Raw genomic sequence first — 23,399 nt, 5'->3', positions numbered from 1 at the left:
AAATATCCTGTCCCGTTAATCAAAGACATGTTATCACATCTGGCAAAGGGGAAAATATTCTCCAAGTTGGATCTGAGGGAGGCATATTTCCATATCCGTATAAGGGAGGGGGATGAATGGAAAACTGTGTTCAATTGTACTCTGGGCTCTTTCCAATATAAAGTGTTACCTTTTGGGTTGGCGGGAGCACCTGGGGTTTTTATGCGATTAATTAATGAGGTCTTGCATGACCATTTGTTCAAAGGGGTCTTGGTGTATTTGGATGATGTATTAATTTATATGGAAACAATGGAGGAGCATGTAAAGCTGGTCAGACAAGTGCTCAGCAAGCTGAGAAAAGCTGAACTATATGCTAAACTGTCTAAATGTGCTTTTCATAAAACTCAAATTGACTATTTAGGGTATAGAATTTCAGACAAGGGTATTGAAATGGACCCAGCTAAAATTGAAGCCATTCTGGCATGGGAGGTGCCACGTACACGGAGGCAGCTCCAAAGTTTCCTTGGTTTTGCGAACTATTATCGGTCATTTACCAAGAGGTTCGCAGAAATAGCTTTGCCCCTCACTGAGTTGCTAAAAACTAAGGGGCAAGGCGACACACGGAGATCAAAAAATCCGGGGGCTTTACTGAAATGGACGCCTGCATGCCAGGTGGCTTTTGACAAGCTTAAGAAACTATTCACAGCAGAACCCATTTTGCAGCATCCAGATCCTAACAAACCATTTGTGGTACAAGTGGATGCCTCTGATTTCTCAATTGGAGCACTCCTGCTACAGGCAGATAAATCGGGATGTTTAAAGCCTTGTGCTTATCTCTCCCGCAAATTCTCTGAGACTGAGAGGAGGTGGCACGTTTGGGAGAAAGAGGCTTTTGCTGTTAAAGCTGCTTTAGACACTTGGCGCCATTTGTTGGAGGGGGCTACCCACCCTTTCGAGGTTTGGACTGACCACAAGAACCTCGAAGCACTCAGTGCACCTCGTAAGCTCAACCCAAAGCAAATTAGATGGGCTGAATTCTTCAGCCGTTTTGATTTCAAGTTAAAATTTATCCTGGGAAAGAAAAACTTTCTAGCTGATGCACTATCCCGCAGACCCCAAGATTCCAGTTCTGTGCCTGATATCGTAGGGACACTGTGGACGGAGCCCCAACTGGGTCTGGCAGCTGTGACCCGCAGCCAGACTCGTGCACAGCAACCGGATACTTCACTTTCACCCGGTCCGGGACGTTTGCCAGTTCCCGCAGACTTGCAACAACAGTTTCATTCCAAATTGAAATCTGACACTTGGTTGCAAGCAAACTTACACAAGGTTACTTTTGACGGCAATTTTGCTTAGAAAAATAATCGCCTCTATGTGCCTGATACTTTGCGCAAAGACATTTTGCTACGTTGCCATGATGACAAACTAGCTGGGCATTTTGGGTTTGTTAAAACACTCCGTTTGGTTAGGCACCAATTTTGGTGGCCAACAATAAGGCGAGATGTTAAAGACTATGTTGCCTCCTGCCCTGTCTGCACTGGCTCCAAACGGAAGGTTGGGAAGCCCCAAGGGTTGTTGCAACCAGTGGCCAGCCCCTCTCACCCCTGGGAGGAGATCTCTATGGATTTTATTGTGGATTTACCTCCAAGCCAGAGGAAAACTGTGATCTGGGTTGTAAAAGACTTCTTCTCAAAACAAGCCCATTTCATTCCATGTGCTTCCATTCCCTCCGCACAACAACTAGCCCGCCTCTTTTTTGTACACGTGTACAGGATCCACAGGAGCCCCTCCCGTTTGGTGACTGACAGAGGCACACAATTTACGTCACAATTCTGGCGGGCTTTTATGAAATTGGTGGGCACCAAACAAGCGCTCTCCACTGCGTCGCATCCTGAGACTGACGGATCTACAGAGGCACTTAATTCCACACTGGAGCAATATTTGCGTGCTTTTGTTAACTATCAACAAGATAATTGGGTCGATCTCCTATCCTTTGCTGAAGACCCTTTGTAGTACCCTGTACTACAACAATGCAGTACATCAAAGCACTGGTCAGGTGCCGTTCCGCACTGTCTTTGGACGCGATTTCGTACCCATTCCTGAGCTTCCTCAACCAACCGCTCCTCCTACGTCCCCGGCAGACTGGGCAGCACATCTTGGGGACTCCTGGCCAAAAATAAAACAAGCTCTTGCTGATGCCCAGGCCACCTACAAACGCTATGCTGACACCAAACGAGCACCTCAACCACTTTTTCAAGTTGGGGATAAAGTATACCTCTCCACGAAATTTATTAAATCACCCCAACCCTCAAAAAAGTTGGCACCCAAATTCGTGGGCCCATTTCCTATTGTTGCCAAAATTAATCCGGTTACTTTTAAGTTAGACTTGCCTCATAATCTTAAACGTTTGCATCCTGTTTTTCATTGCAGCTTACTCAAACCTTTCCATCAATCTGACCGCTGGCATCCACACCCCGCACCACCTGCGCCTATCATGATTGATGGCCAGCAACACTTTGAAGTCCAAGAAATTCTAGATTCTCGGCGCCTTCGTTCTACACTGCAATACTTGGTTCGCTGGAAGCATTTCCCGCATCCTGAATGGGTGGCTGCTCAACATGTTCGCTCTCCTGTTTTAGTTACTCATTTTCATGCTGCCTACCCTACTAAACCTGCTCCTTGACTCATTTTTTCGTTGGGGGGGCGATATGTCATGTTCACCGTTTCAATGTTCTGAATACATCGTAATGTTTCGCATGTCATTTTCCTGACCCGGGTTTGCTGGAGGGAAATTTCCAGCCATGCCAGGCTGTAATCTGTTTACTGCACTGTGGAATGTATGTTTGGGTTATTGCCTCTGTCCAAGGTTACTTTCCCAGGCCGATGTGGGTAACGGTTGCTAACACCTGGGGAGGGGGCGGTTGCTAAGAGGGAGCGAGGGCGGGACTGGATTTGAAGCGAGGGTTTTTAGTTTGTATTTGGCGCGCTTTTGCTCATTCTCAGCTTTCTTTGTATCTGCATACTATTCTTTCAATAAATCAGTTATCCTTAAGCACCTGCTTGTGAGACTGAGTTTGTCAGAATAGGCAACCATTACACTATCTTTGATCGCTCAACTGGATATTTTTTCACAAAAATTCACACCAGATTTTGAGATTCAGAAAAATTGTTTTCTTAAATGTTAAATATATGATACTTTATCCAATATGAAAGTATTTTGAGAAAGCTATTTCTCATATTCATAAAGTGAAATATCAGGTGACTGTGTTCTGGTATATCATTCAGCAATTAATTTCCAAAACTGAATTGTATAGTCAGAGAGATATCTGATTCTCTCTGACTATACAATGCCTCTCCATGTACACTCAACATTTCTGGGTTGTCCAATAATTACAAATTGTATTATTTCTTTTTAAAATGAAAAATGCAAACAAAAATGAACATTAGATCTTTAAATGAAAGAATAGATAAGGAATTGTATGTGAAAACATACAGCAATAGTTAGGGCTTACAGAAAAAGGGTAAGACATTTAAAAATAAATAAATAAAGCAAGTCCTTTATTCAGCAAAGGAAAATAAATCTAAATCTAGTTTACATAAACACCATTCAGTATATCTTTCCATCTTTTCTTCTGCCACAACTTTCTCAGTCTTCCCTTTCCTTTCAAGCCATTCAACCCCTCCTCATGCATTTGCATTCATTCTCTCTACATGACCAAACTACCACACTGTACTTTTGCACTAGTCACTCATTTTTTATTTCAATCTGCATTTATGAATCACTCATTTGTTCCTGACACTATCTCTTCTTGTTTCATCACACACATTTCTTAACTGGCCTGTTCCCACTGCATTCAGCTTACTTTTATGTTTTTCCTGGCATGCTTAACTTTCACTTCGAACAGAAGCACATCCTCATATACAGCCATGTTCGTGCTTTCAACAAATAGCCATTCTTTGTAACAGATAATCCCATATTGTTAGCCCTGCAAGGTAGTCCAGACAAGAAGCACAACAATAAATACTAGTTCTATTTTACTGTAAGGTTACATTAACAGAATCTTGCAGGTCTGAAAGTATTCCTACCCTCCTTTCCTTTTATTCTCCAGGAAACTAGGGAGGGTCCCTTCTGAAACACTTCCCACACCATCTCCCCTTCTGTGGGCTGAGACACCTTTTGCGTGTTGTCTAGTCTGCGGCTCCTCCTGTCTCCCAAGGTCATTCCCATATACCATTACAAGTATCTACTCTCTTGCCATCAATATTTGTTCATCTTGAAATTTCTCCTTTCTTCATTAATATTCTACCAAGATTCATAAATTAATCTGCTTCCTCTAACTTTTTGACATATACATTTAACTTGCAATCATTCATTACAAAGGCGACCATGTTGGTCTTTAATACATTCACTGTCAGATCCCTACTCACTATTGTATCATATGATCTAACATCAGCTGCAAATCATCAGCAACATATTATTTGCATACAAAATACACATACATTCACTAAGCAGCCAACACATCTCTAACATCATTGCAACCATTTCTTATACATTAAACAACAAAGGCAACATCTCACATGCTTATCTTAGTACTTGCTCAATGCTGAACTGTTTGATTGATAAGCATTCCACTTATTCTCATGAATGCCTTACTTCCACAATATACATTCATACTCAGGAACTCACCTTCAACTCCACATTTGTGCAAAACATTCTGACTGCTATAAAGCCACACTGCATTTCTCAAAATCTGCTCACTGTCACATCTCATTCTCTTTCAGTCAAATTTTGCCAAATACCTTCCAAGGCATACGTAACAACTAATCTACTGTTACTTTTGCTGTCATTCTTGCAACCCTTCACTTTGAATAAGAGAACAATAATATTTCTTTCCAATTATTAGGCAAAAACAGTCTTCACATCACATAGCTGCTCTGTAAGCAAGCCACATCCATATTTTCAGACTTCTCCTGTTACACCAGCTCCATCTACAGCATTAGCATTTTTCAACCTGCCCACAGCATTTATGACTTCATTTTCAGCTATCCTTTCTTAGACACTAACATTTATAGTATTTGTTTCAATTCTATTCTTTTGTATATCACTATTATTCTCGTCCAAATCTCTAAAATACTTCTTCCAGCAGTCCCTCACTTCAGTTGTATCCCAAATCACTTCATGGCACTTCAGTCATTTGGTTGGTGACTCCTTGTTCAGCCTCTTCACCTAGGTCCAAAATAGTTTTTAAAATATTCATCAAAATCAGTTTCTATTTTCTCTCCCTGCCTTAGTCATAACTGTTCCTTGCTTTCTTTGACCATTCTTTGCAACTACCTTTTTCTCTCTGTTGACTTGATGCAACACCTTTCTCTCATCCTCATTTTTTTCCTGCAATCATTCTTAGATGCCTTTCTGTTTCATCCATAGTTTCATTTATTTCATCGTTCCACCAGGCATTCTTTTTCATGCTTCCCATTAGAGGAATTCTCCACAGTTCTGTGGCACTTTCTAACATAAATCTTTTCGTTTTGTTCAAGCCACTTCCATGTCTTCTTTCCTTATGTCCATTTTCCATTCATTCTGCTTGGACATTAAATCTTCTAATTTTTTTTTCGTACAGGACTTGTACTTTCACTTTCTACAATTGTGCTACTTTTGCTCTAATTTCTTTCTTTTTATTCCATGTCCATTATTTGTCAAGACCCACTCTTGATACCACAGAAAAGGTCCATTCAATCTTCACAACTTCTTCTTACTTTTGAATCCTTCATTCAGAATGCTGCACGCTTTCCCACAATGCTATGCATAGTCTGTACTTGCATGTTCCTGGCTATACTGAAAGAAATGTGTTGCAAAATGCCATGTGAGATGGAAATAAAAGGAATAATGGTACAGCAGAAAGATTAACAAAATTTTACTTATAACATATCTGCTTCATATGTTGTCAATCTTTGTAAACCACAAAAGGTGGAGGGGGGGAGATTGTGAAGGAAATCATGGCATTGGGGGACACAGTAGAACATACTACCACCAAGACGTAGGTGCATTATTCAGATGTAACAGTTGCCTGTTTTTTTGCTACTGTCTTTAACCCTACTGCATTAGACAATTGTAAGCTACTTGGTGTCTCTAGAATAGCATACAAACCACAGCAAACAAATATATATTATACTAAGCTTGAAAATCCATAACATGTTGCCCAAGAGAACCAGTATGCTCTGGACACCTCCCTTTGTTCCCAGTAAAACCCTCTGTGACAGTTTGCCTCTTACATTTTAAAAAGATTGTTTTAATTTTAAACAATATTAAAAAGGAAGCTGCCCAAGTGATCATCTTTATGTTCAATGATGCCCTTAGCTGAATACACTTTATCAGGGATGCCTCAGCAGGAATTTTCCAGCCATGGAATGCAAGAATGATTCCCTTCTTTCTCCGGTCAAGCCTGTGATTTATTTTAAGCGAATGCAGTTCAAACTGTAGACTCTCAAATGACTTAACACCTCCACAATTTTTAAGGGTTTCCAAATACCAGTTTGCATAATTTAGGTATCTCAAAGCCATTTAGTCTATAGTTATAGTATAATATAAATACGTATCTCCTCACCGAACGTCTTTTCCCCCCTCTGGATTGAGAAATACCATGACCATTTGTTATATGATTAGTTGAATATCCTTTTGCCTTTGGCAAATCTTAGAAAATTATTTTCCTTTTGAAAAAAAATCATCTTTTTGATTATGCAAGGAAGGGAACTATGATATTCCTGTAATCCCCTTAGCTCTCCCATATATCCATGAATCAGTTCTGTTTTCTGAATAGTTGTGAAAAGAAGTTTGTAAATTACATGACTCCAGTGAACCCATTCCATGGCAGCAAGCTAGGACGTGGCACTTTTTAGTAAGCCAGAGCAAGTTACCTGCTTTCGTGGCACAAGGACCACATGCAGGAAGGTACCTGTCAGGTTCGGCACATTTTGCCTTAAGTGTAACCAAAGACCAGGCTTCCTTAGCACACCTGTGTTATTCTGTGCAAGCTAAGGTCTTAAATCTGGAGACTGTTGGCCTAGCCAAAAAATCAGAAATCTAGTAGCACCTTTTTTTTTTAAAAAATAAGAATTTTATTAAGTTTCAGACAAAGATAAAAGCTACAGAAAAACAAAAACTACAAAGAAAAAGAAAAAGAAAAAAGAAAAAAATTAAAAAGTGTGGAAACATAAGAGAATTTTTTTTTTTTAAGTTACAAAAAGAGGTGACTTCCGACTTTTAACAGCAAGGATATACAACAATTTTCCATAGTCAATCCCCTACTCTATATTAAACCAAAATCACGTTATTTCTATAAATCATTCCATTGGCACATTATAAAAAAATCACTAAATATAGTTGCTCCATTCCCTTATATTAAAAGGAAGAGAAGATATCTATCTATCTTATATCTATCTTCTATATATATATTAGACAGACAGACAATCAACTACCCACTCCAGAATAACATTTATTTAGTTATTTCCTTCCTACTACTATTCTATACATTCCTGTCTACTACAGTAGACTCTCAGTTAACTGGCACCCATGGGGATTGGTAGATGCCAGATAAATGTTGTTTCTGGTTGCTTGAGAGTTACTATTAAATCCTAATACCCACTAGAAGGCAGCAGAGAGATACAGATTTTTTGCCAGTTGCTTGAGAGTGCTGATTTTTTTTTCTGGTTGCTTGAGAGTGCCAGTTTTTTTCCGGTTCGATTTTTCTGCCGGTTGCTTGAGAGTGCCAGTTGCTTGAGTTCCAGTTAACTGAGAGTTTACTGTATAATAAAGATCAAACTAAAAAGCATATAACTTGTCTACCAAATCAAGAGGCCCTTCGAACAGTCACTCATGCCCTGGTCATCTCCCATATAGACTACTGTAATGCGCTGTACATGGGGCTACCCTTGAAGAGTATCCGGAAGCTTCAGCTGGTTCAGAATGCAGCCTCATGGACAATCTTGGGTGTTCCAAGATTTGCACACGTAACACCTTTGTTGTGTGAGCTGCTCTGGGTCCCAGTTTGTTTCTGGCTCCAATTCAAGGTGTTGGTTATTACCTTTAAAGCCCTACATGGCATGGGAACAGGATAACTGAGGGACCATCTCATCCCTATTACATCGACCCGCCCCAGCCTGTCATGCAGAGAGGACGTTACGGACCCCATCTATAAAAGAATTTCATCTAGTGGGGTCTTGGAAGCATGCCTTCTCTGCTGTAGCTCCTGCCCTTTGGAACATCCTCCCCCCAGAGGTCAGACAGGCCCTCTCACTCCTGGACTTCCAAAAAAGACTAAAGACCTGGTTTTGTCAGCAGGCTTGGAATGGGAAGGGGAATAGTTATACCTGGGGATGGCTAGTGCCCTAAGTGATTTTGAGGGGCCTGTTACACTCACAGATTAAATCTTTTGCCACTTAAATTTTATTATATTTTTATTGTATTGTAGTATTGAAATGGTTTTAAATTTTAACTGCATTTTATTGTAAACCGCCCAGAGTCCCCCATGAGGTGGAGATGGGTGGTGAATAAGTTTATAAATAAATAAAAATAAAATAAATTATACTTGATAATACAACAGTTTTAATAATCTTAATCATATTAAACCGAAAACCAAATATTTTTATATCTTAGTAATCTTAATCCAAATCATTAAAGATAAATGAAATCATCCAAACCCTAAAAACAATCCAGATAGATATTCTTAAGCCCTTACCCCACTTCAAAATAGACCAAAGCATTTACATGTCCCCACAATGCACACAGAGCATTTTTCATACAGAAATCAAACAGCCCAAGTGCCCCCCTCAAAAACCCCAACTTCTCTTCAGGAAACCTCCCATACATAATAACCCTTTCTTTTTAATGACATTCCATCAGAAGATTAATTTCACTTATGGCTTGCAACTCAATCTCTCCCTTTAATTTCTTCAACTCCACTATCCAATCTTCATCCAGCATTTCAACAGAAGCCAAAGATACATTTCTGTTGCTGTTAAATTCTTTGATTCCATCCACAACATCCCCATCCAAGTAACACATTTTAAAGCTCCTATTTTCCACAATATCCTGAATGCCTTGCATAAAAACTTGGCAAGAATCAGAAAGAATCTGTTTGAAATCTTGGTGGAAGTCAGAGAAAGTTTGTTTAAGATCCTCCATGCCTCAAGCAGTAGATTATGGCACCCCCTAGGAGCTTAGCCAGTGAAAGTTGAGGATATGAAGGAGTTACAGAATATGTTTACACTAGTGAAAGTGATAAGCAGACAGTTCCCCAGGGAAAGTAGAAGCAGGAAACTGGAAGTTCAAAGCAGCCCGTTCAACATGTAGGAAAATGCTAATATCTTCCAATTTAGTACAAAAATAGTAACAGGGAGACAATTATTTACTCTCAATTATTCTTAATATTTGGAGGGAAAACAAGGTCCAAAACTTAAAAAGATTTAAAAAAAAAAAAAAATCCCCAAAGTAACTATAAGCACGAAAAGAATCAGCTTCTCCTTGTTGTAGAAAGCCTCTCTTAGGGTACACATTATATATACTTTCTCTCTTTCTGTATGTGTGTATATATATATAATATACAGTATATATGTATGTGTTTATGTATGCATAAATTGGATGATTCAGAAATGGGGTGGCTGATCTTAATGTCCAAGCACGGCTTGGAAAATGGTGATGTCCCAGTCTCCTGGCCAGCTCTTACCAGTCTAGCACAAATGCTGTTTGTGAACTTCTGGCTACAAGCCGCCATTCCAGAGGACACATATGATGATCCCAAGTGTTTTCCTTTTCTGGAAAAATACTCCTGGGCTTCAGGAAAAACCTGCCTGAGCCCCCCCCAAAAAAGCCACATTGTCAGTTCTGCCCGCTAAGCCCATGGGCACAGCTGTTCAGTCTGCCATGTCCCCACTGGAAGTCCCTGGTAGCACTTTTTTGACTAAAAACATTTATGAAAGGCACATGCTTTTGTGAGCTGCAGCTCACTTCATCCGACACATAGCATGGGTACGATGGGCACGTATAATGAAGTGAGAGTGGTAGTCTTGGTGCTACCAGACTCCTGATTTTTCTGCCACTATAGACTAACGCAGCTCTCCTCCTACATTGTCTTGCAAGCCCACAAAATGTTTTCCACATCCCACCAATTAAGTGGCATAGGCAATGCAATAATCCTTTGGCAATTTGGTGCTTTCTGTGATTTATATCCTGCCTGTTGCACCAAAACTCAAAGCAGCACTCACAACGCTCCCTCCTATTTACTCGCCACAACCCAGCGAGGTAGGCTGGGCTGAGAGAGCAACTGGCCCCACATCACCCAGGGAGTTTTTATGGCTGAGGCACGACTCTAGTTTGATTTTTGATTTCAGCCAAATCACTGAATTAGCTATTTTAGCCAGATTATACTTGTGTGTGTGTGTTGTGTGTGTGTGTACACATACATTATGTGCCATAAAGATGGTGTCAACTGTTACTGACCACATAGAAAGATTCTCTCCTGACAACCTGTTCCCAACTTGGCCCTTCAGGTCTCCCAACATTGCCCCCATCATCACTGTAACAGAGTCCGTCCTTCTTGCTGCTGGTCATCCTCGTCTGCTCTTTCCTTCCACCTTTGCCAGCATTAAAACCTTCTCCAGAGAGCTGGGTCTTTGCATAATGTGTCCAAAGTAGGCTAATTTGAGCCTGTTCATTTGTGTCTCTAGTGAGAACTCTGGGTTGATTTGTTCGATGATCCATTTGTTCCTTTTCTTGGCTGCTTGTATGTATATTAGGGCCCCATATTGCATACCTAGGGAACAGCCCTCTCAACTAACACAGCTTAGAGTTAAGAGAACTCTCATTCCTCCCACCCACCCACTTTCCTCTCTTTCTTCCTAATTCCTTCCTAATTCTCCTCCCTTCTTTTCTCTCCTTCCCCCTAACTCTCCTTCCTTCCTTCTTCCCTAACTCTCCTTCCTTCCTTCCTCCCTTCCCACTAAGCCTCACAACCACCTCCCGCAAGACAGATAAAGGACGCGCGATAAGCGAAGCGGGCCACTCCGACTGGCCCGTCCTGCACACGCGCGGTGAGTCCCTTCTCACTTCGGCCCGCCCTCCCTCGCGCCGGCGCGCCGAAGTTCCGCCCCTTCGCCATGTGTGGCGCGGGCCCAAGCCGCAGGGGCCGAAGGGGGCGGGGCTTCGTCCCGGAAGCCCTGGCCCCGCCTCCCCTTCCCGGAACCGCGGGCGGCTTCTCGCGCCAGGTGAGGACTGAGCGGCTCGTCTGAGTTGGGAAGCGGCTGGGTTGGGTGCGGCGGGGCTGCAGTTGGGCGGCGAGATCGCGGCCGGGGCTGCGGAGCCTGGTTTGTTCCCGTGCAGTGATCTTTGATTAAAGCGGAGGGCGGGCGGAGAGGCTTAGCAATCGTCGCGCGGTTTTACTTTGCGCAATGCCCTCTTCCTCGTCTGAAAGGGAGCAGCGCCTGGCCTGAACTTGAACTTGTTGGACCAGCTTTCTAAAAGTGGGAGCTCTCCAAAGGGTTCCCATTATTGTTCTAGAAAAAAAATAACGTTCAAATATTTAGTTTCCTAATGGGTGGGGTGGGGTGAATACCTGGTCTTTCTCAACTGGGCAGTCTTCTGATATAATGGACTTCCAGTTCCAAAATCCTGTGCTGGTTGCACATTTTGGAAGTTGGTCCATTACATTTTGAAGGTGACATGTTGGAGAAATATTGTACGATTGCTATAATCTTGTCTAAACACAGGACTTAAACAGGTCTGTATGGCCTTTAATCTATCAAGCTATTCAGAAAGTGCTGCTACAAAGAGGACCACCAGGAAGCCCCAAATCTACTGTTAACGCTGCACACATACCCAAAATAATTTCTGGAATTGCTGAGGTCATACTCTGCACTGTCTGTGGTAAAACCTGCTTGTTTGAATAACCCTCTACTTGGGCTCTTCTACAGCTCCAGTTGTCTTTTACTCTGAGGGAGCTGTTTCTCAAAAGGATGAGGCTCGTAATCCTAGACAATTATGATTTGGCAAGTGAATGGGCTGCCAAGTATATCTGTAATCGCATCATCCAGTTCAAGCCTAACCAAAGCCAGTATTTCTCTCTTGGCTTGCCAACAGGTAATTAATTTTCTTCTCTCCTTCTCCTACATGTTTGCTATTGGAAGATAAGGAGTTAATGGTTTAGTGTTCCAGTAGGGTGGCTCGATTTAACTCATTTGATGCTCTGTTGCTTTTCTGCCTTGAGCAAAAGCTGTAGTAAGTTTAGGAAATAAAGGGAGCAATTAATCCATTTCCAGAGTTTTAACTTTGTTTTATCCATAGCCCCCTCTCTATCTTAGCCTGCTTTCAGTTTTCCGAATGTGCTGACTCATATCCTCAACTTCCTCAGTAGCTTGAAGGTGGAAGTGAGAAGAACACCAAAAGGCCAAATTAATGTTTTTTCTGCTCTCCCTGCTATTACCACAACCCTTCCTCTGGCAGGATTCCAAACACATCTTTGTTGGAGGGGAAAAAAACCTGTACACACAGTAGTGAATACCCTCAGCCCTCAATATGAGTATTCCTGAGATGTGTGCTGATAATTCTCGGAGTCAAAATTCACATACCTGGAGGGCACCTTGAAGGAAGGCTGGTGAACTGCAAACTGCCTACTTTGATAGGAAGCATATGGTTAAGCTCTGAAGAAACATCTGTCCACAAGGGCCCAATTAGTTTACTTGGAACCAAGTTCCATGAATTTGAGTTCAACTAGCTTCCAAACAAGACACATCCACCTAAACTGTCAATTGGAAGAGGGAGAAAATAAAAAAAAATCTATTGCTGTATATAGCAGTACAGAAACCCCAGCATAGAAAGAAAGAAAGATAACAATACATACTGTATATCTGTGGTCTAAGGAAGGAATCCCTTCCTGCAGGTCAGTGCAAGTACACAGAAAACCCCTGTGCATATGGATCATCATGAATCAGCTTACTTGTGATGAGAGAGGATTGTGCTAAGGATAGCGGGAATGGCGGGAGGGAAATCTGTAGTGGGCACTAAGGAAACATCATAGGATATGCACCTAAAATCATCACAGGAGATGCTAAATCTGAAGAACATGTTTATATAGCTCAGTTTCATCTTCACCATAGCAAGGCAGATACCTGCAAAGTGTGTAAGTTGGGCAGATGTACAACAGCCTTCTCTTGCTTCTGTTCCCTGGGTACTGGCACTCAGAGACATTCTTTTTGTGATAAAAAAAGGTAGCATACAGCCATCATGACAAGTAGGCCTTTATCTGGATGTTCATTGGAAGTCACTGGCCAATGCTGCTCTGGTCCCAACTATTGCTGTATAGCAGTGTTTCTCAACCTCAGCAACTGTAAGATGTGTAGACTTCAGCTCCCAGAATCCCCCAGCCAGCATGGAGTTGAAGTCCACACATCTTAAAGTTGCTGAGGGTGAGAAACACTGCTGTATAGGGACTGTCCTGATAGCCTGCTCCTCATATCTTAACTTTATGCAGGTTTGTGAGATTTGTCATTCGCTCTGCTTAATTCAACCTTTTTTACATCCATTTCCCAATTCACTCCAACAACTTTGTCTCTGGAACTTCTGCACGATGGCAAGCTTTTACAGGATAGAAGGATCCCAACTGCAACAATAGCAACTTTTCAATCAGGTGTTGTAGGTCTTCAAAAAGTTCCTTGACCTCTATTTCCTGAATGGGTTTTGGGCTGCTTTTTGCAGATCAAGTTGTACTTAAAGGTATAACCCAAGTGGCTACTTAGAAGATCAGTAAACATACATTTCATCTTCCTTGTACCTATGCATGTTGACATTTGTAGCTTATTCTTCCATTTGGGAAGATCCTGTTGGAACTCTTTATTTTCCCTCATTGTTTTAATCACTGTAAATGATTTGGCCTCACAGCCTTCAGTCTTTACACTGCATGAGAAGAGTTGCAGAGCAACGTATGTACTATTCAGAATAAAATCAGATATTTGTGAAAGTTCACCTCTTTATAATTTATGTTTGTAATGCTGCCCAACTCATAATGATTCTGGGAGGGGTCAAAATCAGTAGGGGAAAACAGGCTAGAATACAGGAGAACTTGGAGCCGTCCAGCATGGCAAATGGACACTTGGATGGGTGGATCAGGAACTTCCAATGAACTACAGGTTCCCCAGCTGTGGGCTAGAATGCAGACTGGAAAAGATGATTTTGACACTGATTTTAATACACAATATTCCAGGTGAACCCACCCTGATCCATCCCAGAGTTTGGGAAAGAAATAAGTCCAAAGATATATAGTATATATAGGTAGTTTGAATCTCCAGGAGATGCTGTTCCAGAGGGCAGGTGCAGTGACAGAGAAGATATACTTCCTGGGTCAGATGACATTGCTTAATAGATGAGACACGAAGCGTGCCCACCCTGGTTGTTATGGGGTGGCAGAAATAATGGCAGAGGGGCAGTCCCTGAGATGGGTAGGACCTACACCATAAAAGTGTTTTGTAGGTGATAACCAGCATCTTGAATTGCATTAGGAACTGGTAATCAATGGAGCTTGCATAGCAGAGGTAGTACATGGGTGTACTGAGGTGCATTCATAACTGCTTGCGCTGCTGCATTCTGGAGCAGCTGTAGCTTCCGAGCAGTCTTCAAGAGCAGCTCCATGTAGAGCGCATTGCAATAATCAACTGCAAGGCAACCAAGGCATGAGTGATCATGAGAAGACAAGAGAAGTAATTAGAATGTCACTTATTCCTTAATGGATTGCTGGAAGAGAATCTTCCTGTCTAGAGGGCGTGATTTTCCCAGGGTGTGATCAGTATAATTATAACTGGACTTGTGATCGTCTCATCTTTTGCAAATCCAGTGAAGATATTTTTTCTTAGTACATGGGATAATGAAACCAATTGCTTGATGCAGGAAGCACACCTTTGGGATGCTACCAGAAACTGATAGACTATCACAAAAGAGGAGATCTCTCTTTTAAATATGTGAAGACATTCAATATGGATGAATACGTAGGTAAGTTTTTTAAAACACTTTTGTGTTTGTGGCAGAGGCTCAGATTTGCAAACGGTGTTATACAGCATTGGATAGAACTGCATGCTTCAATACATTCCATATACATTTACATTTTCTTTGAGACCCACTAATTAAAGAGCTGTTCTCTGGTTCCAGGGCTTCCAAGGAATCACCCAGAGAGCTACCATTCTTACATGTGGAACAATTTTTTTAAGCATATTGATATAGATCCAAACAATGCTCATATTCTTGATGGGAATGCACCAGATCTAAAAGCAGAGTGTGATGCGTTTGAAAAGAAGATAGAAGAAGCTGGGGGGATAGAGCTGTTTGTTGGAGGTAAGCTTTTTTTGTGTGCTTAAGCAAAAAAACTGAAGCTGCCAGTGAGTAATCCAATTAGTGTTAAGTGCTATTTAAGTATCATTCCTTAATGGAAGAAAATAATACTTAACAGCTAGCAAGTTTGGTTCATTTTCATCTTTTCCAGTCTGCATTCTAGCCCACAGTTGGGGAACCTGAGGTTCATTGGAAGTTCCTGATCCACCTATCCAAGTGTCTGTTTGCCACGCTGGAAGGCTCCAAGTTCTCCTGTATTCTAGCCTGTTTTCTCCTACTGATTTTGAATTATTCTTACAGTAATTAAAACTATTTGTTCTAGAAGGAAGATGCCGAACAGCTTGCAACCCAAAATGGCAGGGCTATGCTGTGCTTCATCTTTGATCCCAGCGGTGCTTCAGAGCACATGGGTGCTCAAATGTAGCATCTGTCTGGAACTGTTTACAGCAGCTGTGTCTTTTCCTGGGGTCATGAAGCTATCCTTTGCAGGAAAAGATATGGCTGCTTTAAAGAGTTGGAGACAGGTGTTATGTTTGTGTTCCAAAGCACCCTTTTTGAACTGAGTCTGAAGCTTGGCACAATCCTATAAATAGTTAATAAACAGTATTTTGATATGAAGCCTCTTGGGTGCATGTGGCTCCCCATTACTTTGGGTTGTGTAGAACTTCAAAGCAGTCTTGGTTTCACCAAGACCCTGAACAGGATCCCCATTTGAGGCAAAACCACAAAGCATCTCCTTCTCTGTTCAGGTGGAATCTGTCAGGTCACTTGCTAACAGTGGTTCCTGCAGAGCAATCTGTCTCTGTGACCTTTGCGACCAAGACAAGCACTGAAGGATCGCATTGGGATTCTTGGCAAATGGTTCATTCAAGCCTACTAGTATTATCATTGTTTTCTTTTTCATAGAGGTGGTTGTACCAAAGTATTTAGAAAATTGTCAAGTATGCCTGCATACACTGGTTTTGTTATTTGTGGTCTTTCAAAGGCATTGGCCCAGATGGTCACATAGCTTTCAATGAACCAGGATCCAGTTTGGTGTCAAGAACAAGACTGAAAACGCTAGCCATGGATACCATTCTGGCAAATGCAAAATACTTTGATGGTGATTTATCTAAGGTTCCAACTATGGCATTAACAGTTGGTGTGGGGACAGTCATGGATGCCAGGGAAGTAAGAACATTTGTCTTTATACTTGCATTTTCTGAAATGTATCTGAAAACTGGTGTGATCTGTAAGGCAAGTCCTAAAGGATTTGCGCATTACAAATGTCCATTAGTCAAATACAACTGGTTCCCCCCCAAAAGAGCTTATTTTATCCCATGTTGTTTATTACATTAAAATCCTATTTCTTTGCTTCCAAGTGGGCAAGAGTGGTTTCATTTTTTCAACTCTTCTGCCTCTATTAATCTCGCTCACCCTCCTAGGAGCTTATCATTCTGATAGAACTGAATCAGACCCTAGTCCCCCTATATTATATACATGTAGACCAGCCTTTCTCAACCTTCTGACCCTGGAGGAACCCTTGAAATATTTTTCAGGCCTCGGGGAACCCCTGCCCGTTCAGACTCAAATACAGGCCAGAAGTTACAAAATTACTATATTTGTTTCATGGGTAGGCCTGTATATATGCATTAACAGTGTGCATATAAATATAAATGCATATAAAGCAGTGGGTGGGGGGAATGCGTCTTGTCTCATCTGGTCATACCAGTGATTGATTCCCATAGTTATGCTTCGACAGAATCAAGTGGAGAAAATAAATGCAAAAAACTTCACCTGTCTTTAGACATTCCACTGTTAGAAGGGTTAGACCCCTTTTTCGCCTTGGCCCATGCCAAGCCAGGAGTCCAATAAAACACACCAGATGATTAGTGGAGAGTCAAAGGAAATACGTTTATTCAATCTAAAGTAATCAGCTGCAAAAAACTGCCCCTCACCTTCCTTTTTATAGGATTTCATAGTTTAAAGCAGCCTTTCTCAACTTTTTAACCCTGGAGGAACCCTTGAAATATTTTTCAGGCCTCAGGAAACCCCTGCCCATTCAGGCTCAAATACAGGCCAGAAGTTACAAAATTACGATATTTGTTTCATGGGTAGGCCTGTATATATGCATTAACAGTGTTCCTAAACTAAAAATAAAGAATGAAACTTACCTCTTTAACGTGAAGTTGCCCAAATATGAAATACTTTTTTGGGCCGGTCACTTTCTCTCAGCCCAACTCACCTCACAGGGTTGTTGTTGTGGGGGAAATAGGAGAGGAAGGAGTATTAGGTATGTTTCCCGCCTTGAGTATTATAAAAATAATAAAGGCGGGATAAAAAAATCAAAAAATCAAAAATAAACTCTGATCTCCCAGAGAACCCTTAGTGACCTCTTGTGGAACCTTGGGGTTCCACGGAACCCTGGTTGAGAATCCATGCTGTAGGGTATCTTCTATTCCACTATTCTAATGGTTATGCACAATTCAGGGCAATTAATAACAGTACAAACAATTACCACCCCATCTTGAAGTTAGAACATGTAATTTTAGTAGGCCAGATATTTTTCTTTTTAGTCTATTTTCTCCTATATGAAAGTTAATTTCCTGTAAAAAAAAATCATTTCTGGAGACATGTGTCAGTGCGCTGCAGGAAAATGGCCATAACCCTCCGTTCTAATACCCTACATGATACTGTAACCATTGTCTGCAAAGTAACTACCTCTTCGATGGTTTGAATCTTGACAAAAGTGAGCCTAGCCTCTTAAAAACACAGATATACAACCATCAAAATGATGCACAAGTCAATATACCTACATCTTTTTTACAAAGATCCTTCATTTCATGTTCCACTGGGTTCCTTAGAAAACCTAAGTACTCAGAAAACCTCTGATGCTTTGCATACACTCCCGTTGATCTGTAATCAGGATGTCTCTTGATTTTCCTACAACTACCAGGCAGCCTTCAGCTGGAATGTTTCCTATGTACTAGACGTACTTCTCTGACAGTGCCATTACATAGCATACATCCTGCAGAGCCCTTCCAATAGTTCTCAAATTATAATCTGTAATGTCCTACAAAGGTAAATATTAAATACAAGGGGAGGAATCATATTTATTACATAGCTTTCACGTGTAATTAAATACTGGGTTGTCCTCGCCCCGTCTAATTTCTGGAGTGCCCAGAAAAAAACCTAGGCGTCTCTGACCATCTCACAAGATTTTAGGAATATCCATTTTACTCAACAGAGCACCTCTGCTTAGCATCTACTGTCACGGTTGATGCTGCTGCTTTAGGAAGTAGTGGCACTTGCTTGACTGGCCCATTCATGCTTGTCTTCCAGGTCATGATTCTCATCACGGGAGCACACAAAGCCTTTGCTTTATACAAGGCAATTGAAGAAGGGGTCAACCATATGTGGACAGTTTCTGCCTTCCAGCAGCATCCCCATACAATCTTTGTGTGTGATGAAGATGCCACTTTAGAACTCAGAGTTAAAACGGTTAAGTATTTTAAAGGTGAGTGCCATCATTTGATAGAGTAAAACTGGAGCCTCAGAGGAACACTTTTCATTATGAGGCCATTTGCCAGCAGCTGATGAAATCAGCGCTACATCTCTCTCATTCAGACCCTTCCTCTTACTGCCATTCATTTTCATGCACATTCCTGCAGAGGTATGAAAAAGCTACTGTTGGCTCCAGTAGGAGGTTTCTTTCAAGTGTGGCTATTGTTGGGGATGGGGGAGGTAATTTTCAGTTGTCTATTGATGCTCTGATCAGCAAATTTCAGCATTTCCCATCTAAATGTGTGTGAGATTACATTTAACTATGTGGGCTTCCTTGATCTGACAGACCCCATAAATACTAGTTTCTTGACTCTTAAAGCAGGGGCAGGTATACCAGCTTGCAAATCTAATTTGAAAAGTTCTTTTCCAACCAGTCAAGTCTGAAAATGGCAAAGTCAAGAACTTAAGTTTCTACTAACTAAATATTAGAAATACAGTATCTGGATAATAACTCAATGGATAGATGGCAGGAGGTCTGGTCTATTGCTTTGTTCAACAAAATCTCTGATAAAATCCATTGTAGGCTGAGGCAAAGTAGTGAATCACTATTTTACAAGAAATGGTAGGATTTCAGGTTTTATTTTTTTTAGAAGAGATAAGCATCCTAGCAACAGCTTCTGTCAAAAATTATGGACATTTTAAAATGTATTAGTCCTGTGTAGTTTTTTGAAATTTAAATAATATTTTTTAAAAAAATGTTAGAACACTTGGAACGAGTGATTGGTCTTTTCTGGCAGTATGAAGAAAGACACTCCATAGAGAGAAAACTATCAGAGGAACAAAGATTGTGTGTCTTGTGCAATTGTAGCTCAGGCCCTACATGATGGTTTGCTTCAGAAGAGCCCACTGTTTATGTTGTGAACCCAGATCATTATTCTTGTGGAAATGTAGTTCTTGATAGGAAAAAGTGCTGCACTCCCCGACTGAGGTTAAAGAGAGAAAATATCCCCCCCCCCCCGATATCCAGAAGAAAACATGGTTGGGACATCACAAATTGGTCAGATACTAAGAATTTGATACTAGAAATAGTCCTCACTTAACAACCATTTGTTTATTGACAGTTTGGACTTAAAACTGTGTTGAAAAAAAAGACTTATGACCAGTTCTCACACTTATGACTGTTGCAGCGTCCCCGTGGTCACGCTTTGGGAGTTTGGCGACCAGTTCGAATTTATGACCATCGCAACATCACGTGGTCACATAATCACCATTTTTTACCTTGCCAGCTGGCTTCTGGCAGGCAAAATAAATGGGGAACCATGTGATTTGCTTAATGACCACGTGGTTTCCTTAATGACCTCAAAAAAGGTCATAAAATCGGGTCAGATTAGCTTAATGAATGTTTTGCTTGGCAACCAAAAGTCCAGTCCCAGTGGTGGTAGTTAAGCGAGGACTACCTGTACAGGCAAGACATATTTGCCAATCTACTTTGGCAGTAGTAGCAATTCTGAAAATTCAAAATGTTTTGAGGTCATTTTCTCCTAGCAAAAAAACTTACCGTTGTGTGCAGCATGAGAGGAAATCTTTTGGATCCCCCCACTCAGGAGGTTTGGAGGGTGGGAGACCAGAGGCCCCCAGAGAGTAGGCCAGCCCTCACCTTGATTGCTTTCAGAAGGGTGGCCTAGATGGTCCTTTTTGCCACGTGTTTAAGGTTGGAAATGGCTATTCGAAGGGCTGCTGGTCATTTTAATGTAAATGCATTGGTTTGGTGGTTGTGGGTCGGTGTTTATGTTAAGTTGAATTCAAACTTACCGGTAATTGATTTTGGCTTGTTTGTCATTTCAATGGAACGTGTTACTCTTTCGGATGCAAGCTATCTTGGATGGGGGTGGGTGCGTCTTTTGTAGATAGATAAACCCATATGGAAAGTGGGCCATTTTACATTCAGAGCACTTCCAGAAGGGTCAAACCACGTCTGAACACTTTGATAAGACTGGAACAGCCTTCCCAATTTTGAAGTTGAAATATTTGGCGTACCTGTTTAGTCACTTCCAATTCTATGATACTGTTCTGCGGCATGCTATGTTGTGACTGATAGAACTGACCTCAAACTGAAGATCTCATCTCATCCCCCTGCCCCCAATTTTTTTGTGCTTTTGAGTCAGTGTTGACTCCTGGCACCTGTTCGGACTAGTCCTTGCAGTTTTCTTGGCAAGGTTTTTCAGAAATAGCTTGCCACTGCCTCCTTCCTAGGGCTGAGAGAGAGTGACTGGCCCAAGGTCACCAAGGTGGGACTAGAACTCTCAGTCTCCTGGTTTCCAGTCTGGTGCCCTGACCACTATACCAAACTGGCTCTTCATCTCATTCTAGCCTGAATTAAGTCAAATCAGTAAACAGGTAATGGAAACCTACGGCACATGCTGTAGAGACAAATTGGTCTTGATGGTACTGTGTGGTCAATGCTGCATCTGGTCCATCTCCATGCTGCTCTTGAGGTAGGGAGCACGGATGTCCTCTCCTCCTTGGCATGAGCAGTAGGGAAAGGGCACCTGTCCTTGTCATGGGGCAGAAGCTTCAGACTTCCCTCTACTAAGGAGCAAATTCAAAGCTTTTCTTCTCCTCAGTGACAGTGTAAGTGGGTGTGTGTAGAGAATCACAGAGATGTCCTTGGAGAAGGAACGTGGCGAAGCATGAATTAAGTGTGGGAGAGGAAAAAAGCATTAAAAAGCAACTTAAAGTGATTCTACCTTCACTGTCTTTGGAAAGAGGAGGAGGGAGGGAAACTGCTGGAGCTCTGCTTGATTGATATACGTGACCTGAACAGAAGCATGAAACCCTCCTTTCATGATTCTATTAAGGTCGCCGTGAATCAGTAAAGCAGAGTTCCAGTATTTCTTGTGGAATCGGATTCCTGCCCTGGCCTATCTCAAAAGGCTGATAGGGCGTTGTGGCCTTTCATTCCATATAGAGAGCTCACTTTACATATTGTATTATTACAGAGTAACGTTAACTAGTAACATGACGAATACAGATTTATTTACTTTTATCTTCAAGGTTTAATGCACGTGCACAACAAGCTTGTGGACCCTCTACATAGTATGAAAGAACAAAGCTGAAGGACAAATCCACACGGGATTCACTGGGTTAACCCTGGCAGTGTGCTTTAGGGAGCAGACTGCTAGGCAAGATCGTGAAAAACTGGCTAAAACCAAGCATCTTTCAAACCCAGGGTTTGTCGTTCTTTTTCTTTGCAGTCCAATTATACGCGCACATTCCTCTCAGTGCTGTTACAAGGCCTGCTCTCTGTTTCCCCAGACCTGTTTTGCCTGTTGCATATTATAAGCTGTCTGAAACGATGGAACAGTTCTGGTGGAGGAGGATAGCCTCAAACAAGCTACCCAGGGGGAGAATAATGTTCTCGCAGGGGTCTCTGCAGGGTGCAGGCAAAAAAGTCGGGAGGGTGGCCGCCACAGTATGACTTAAGTTCCACCTTTTTTTAACGTGCAGGATTTTGATCACACCATCGTGGCCATCTTGATTTTTCTGATTGTACCCTGCAGACACTCCTGGTTCTGTAACTCAAATATAAACACCTCTCTGTTGCTGTTTGTTTTAGATCTTGGCCTCTTGTCATTCATCGTAACTGAGAAGCAGGCACTTTACAATCAGATGTTTACACACAACTCTCCTGTCTACACCTCAGCAATTCATTGCCTTAAAATCTACACCTGTGGGGGTAGAATATGGTGCAGAAGAGTATAATGCCCATCTTCTAGACTGGTCTTAAATGTATATTTCTTTCTGCTATAATGCTCATTTGAGGGGGGAGGGTTAAATAATTTGGGCTGTTTTACATGGTTATTCATGCCAGGAAGGGGGAATGGGCAGTGGAGTCTATATATTTTGAATGCCGATGCAACTATTAAAATCTCCTATGCCATGCTGATATGATTTTAGTTAAGTAAAGAGTCATATTGCTATCTCCTGTGCTCACCGTTCATTTTTCAAGAGTCATGTGGGTTTAAAGAGAGATGGAAATTTTCCTCTGGGGAAGGAGGAAGTGGGTATGCTGTATGACTTCCTTCAGCAAAGCAAGAGACTCCCTTCACTATTGTAAGGGGTCCTGAATTTGGTTGCTCACATTTGAGACAAAGCAGAAGCAGCTACTACTGAGGATTCAGCCGCCCAATTTCTGGAGCGTGCAGGAAGTCATCTAAGGGCATCATGCCATTTTTCACCCATTTTTTAAACTGTTGTGGGAATTAAAGAGTGGGAAAAGCAGCAAGAAAACTCTGAATAATATGAATCGCTATAGTTCCATCTTTAACTGCCCAAACCCTGGAGCTCTACCATCATTTAAACCACTTGGCCACTTTAAGATATGTGGACTTCAACTGTGTGGAGTTGAAATCCACACATCTTAAAGTGGCCATGTTTGAAAAACACCAATTTAAGCTTTTTACTCCTAGTCATTCATTCATTCATTCATTCATTCAATTTGTACAGTCGCCTATCTCAGCGAGTGACTCCGGGCAGCAAACAATCTTAAAATAAATTAAAAAATAAATTT

The 23,399-nt window shown here is 41.6% G+C and overlaps 1 protein-coding gene across 1 annotated transcript; it reads left to right on the top strand.

Moving 5' to 3' along the window:
- Window positions 1-11,138: 11,138 nt before the first annotated feature.
- GNPDA2 (glucosamine-6-phosphate deaminase 2) lies at window positions 11,139-22,809 on the top strand. Its single transcript, XM_063310351.1, has 7 exons — window positions 11,139-11,238; window positions 11,944-12,109; window positions 14,909-15,010; window positions 15,167-15,349; window positions 16,332-16,516; window positions 18,668-18,842; window positions 21,884-22,809. Exons 2-7 carry the CDS (start codon window positions 11,986-11,988, stop codon window positions 21,943-21,945), a joined length of 831 nt encoding a protein of 276 aa, XP_063166421.1. The 5' UTR covers window positions 11,139-11,238; window positions 11,944-11,985; the 3' UTR covers window positions 21,946-22,809.
- The last annotated feature ends 590 nt before the right edge of the window (window positions 22,810-23,399 follow it).

This window comes from Candoia aspera, chromosome 8 (assembly GCF_035149785.1).
Source record: "Candoia aspera isolate rCanAsp1 chromosome 8, rCanAsp1.hap2, whole genome shotgun sequence".
NCBI lineage: Eukaryota > Metazoa > Chordata > Lepidosauria > Squamata > Boidae > Candoia > Candoia aspera.
This window is presented reverse-complemented; position numbering and strand designations above follow the sequence as displayed.

Coding starts and splice junctions, on each gene's coding strand:
- GNPDA2 (XM_063310351.1), top strand. CDS start 11,986: ATGAGGCTCGTAATCCTAGACAATTATGATTTGGCAAGTGAATGGGCT. Junction 15,011..15,166: donor CAATATGGATGAATACGTAG/GTAAGTTTTTTA, acceptor CTCTGGTTCCAG/GGCTTCCAAGGAATCACCCA. Junction 16,517..18,667: donor CAGTCATGGATGCCAGGGAA/GTAAGAACATTT, acceptor CTTGTCTTCCAG/GTCATGATTCTCATCACGGG.